General features: G+C 59.7%; 1 protein-coding gene across 1 annotated transcript in view; it reads left to right on the top strand.

Annotated features, from left to right (window-relative positions):
• Positions 1-1,514, top strand: part of LOC103800255 (arf-GAP with GTPase, ANK repeat and PH domain-containing protein 3-like) — a gene marked incomplete at its 5' end in the record, with an annotated part of 22,253 nt that extends 20,739 nt beyond the window's left edge. The window contains one exon of the mRNA XM_009072625.1: positions 569-1,514. Coding sequence (XP_009070873.1) covers positions 569-598 — 30 coding nt within the window. The remainder of the gene's footprint in view (positions 1-568) is intronic.
• Positions 1,515-1,713: the final 199 nt, after the last annotated feature.

Below are 1,713 nucleotides of genomic sequence, written 5' to 3'. Positions count from 1 at the left end.
CCCTGTCCCCGCGAGGTCCCCAGGTGGGCACGGGCAAAGTGCAGTGCTCGGCTCAGCTCCAGGAGCTGCTGCAGCCCCAGTCCCGAGCTATGCCCGGCTCCTTCGCTCCCCTCCTCCTCCTCCTCCTCCTCCTTCTTCTCCTCCTCCTCTTCCTCCCTCTCCCCTCCTTCTCCTCTCTCCTGCTCTCGCTCCTCTCCTGCTCCCCACCCGCTCCCCACTGGATCGCACCCCCACAGTGGGGTCTGCGTGCCTGAGAGCTCCAGGTGGAGACAGACTCGTCGCCCACCCGTGCCTGGCCCCCAGTCCCGGCCCTGACTGCTGCTGCCGCCGGTGCCCGCTCCGTGGCCTGTCCATGCTGTCCGCTGGCGCCCATCACTGACAGACTCGTGTCCGTGTTCTGAGTATAACTTGCCAAACTCTTTATTCTTTCGATATTTGCAGATATGTGCCACTGTTTCCAACTTTTCATCAACAAAAAGGCCTTTCCAACTCCTTCCAAATTAGAAGATCCAGGTGGTTACACACGGCACCTCTGTACAAATTCTCTCACTTTTCATTGCCTCTCCAGGGCCGGATAAGGGATGGGCACTGGGATTGATCTAAGATTAGAGGCTCCCCCCCCCCCCCCCCAGCCTGGGGCACCCCCTCGCGGTTTTTTTTCCCCCCTCGGAGACACGCAGGAGCCTTTTAAATCCCCCCAATGTAAAGTCTAGGAAGCGCTGAGACGGCCTGCGCCTGCACTTTAAGCTGGGACATTTCTGGGCCTGCTGGATGCTGTCTAGGCACTGCCCGTGCTCGGGGATGTCAGGCGGACGACCCTCCTGGGACGGGAAGACCTGCAGACCCGCCGGGACCGGGCGACAGCCGCGCGTGGAGCTGGATGGGCCAAAAGACGCTTTGCTGCTGCCTGCGGGAGCTGCTGCAGCGCCTGCCGCTAGCGCTCCGCTCCTTCCTCCCTCCTGCACCTCTGCAGCCTGCATGGACTCCTGCTCCTCTTCCTCTTCCTCCTCGCAGCCGAGCAGCCATCTGTGTCTCTTTAGTTTTCTTCTCTTTCGATCTCTTTGTTTGGTTCTGGGCCCAAAAGCCGGTGAATCGGTGTCCCAGGCGCGCGGGGCTTGTGTCCCTTTCTGATCCAAAGCACACGGGGCGCTCCCGGACTGAGGGGGTGTGTAGGACACTCCAGAGAGACGCTGCCGCTGCCTCCTGCCATTGTTGTGATTCTGAATGTATTGGTTGTGCTCCATGCCGTGTATGACTTGGTATTTCCCTCTGTCCTAAGCACTTTGAATGAGTTCTGCTCAACAGACTGTAAATTTCATACTGTATTTATTGGAGTTTGCTCTCCCCGCGGCCGCCCCGGGCGCCGGCGGGTCCCGCTCTCGCCGCTCTAGACGTGTGGTAGATATTTATTGTCCATGCTCTTTTGTAAGGGGCTGGTATCTCTCTGCCCGGTGACCTGTGCTACTTTGTATGGTGCAAGTGTGTTACCAGAATAAATCTGTTGGATTAGTAGAGGTGTGAGTTCCTTCACTGCCTGAGCCTCTCCTGCTTCCATCCATGCTATCCATGCCCCACCTGCATCCCAGGCCATTTCTGTCTGTCGCCATGTCCTGTGTGCCCCCGCGGGAGGGGGGGCTGAGGTAGCCCCGCCCTGCCAGGAGGAGGACAGCTCTGCTTGCAGCGGGGGGAGAGGACAGCTTGCCGGGGGGGGCT

This window comes from Acanthisitta chloris, unplaced genomic scaffold (genome assembly GCF_000695815.1).
Source record: "Acanthisitta chloris isolate BGI_N310 unplaced genomic scaffold, ASM69581v1 scaffold14564, whole genome shotgun sequence".
Classification (NCBI taxonomy): Eukaryota; Metazoa; Chordata; class Aves; order Passeriformes; family Acanthisittidae; genus Acanthisitta; species Acanthisitta chloris.
Note: the sequence above shows the minus strand (reverse complement) of the source record. Positions and strands in the feature narration are given on the sequence as shown.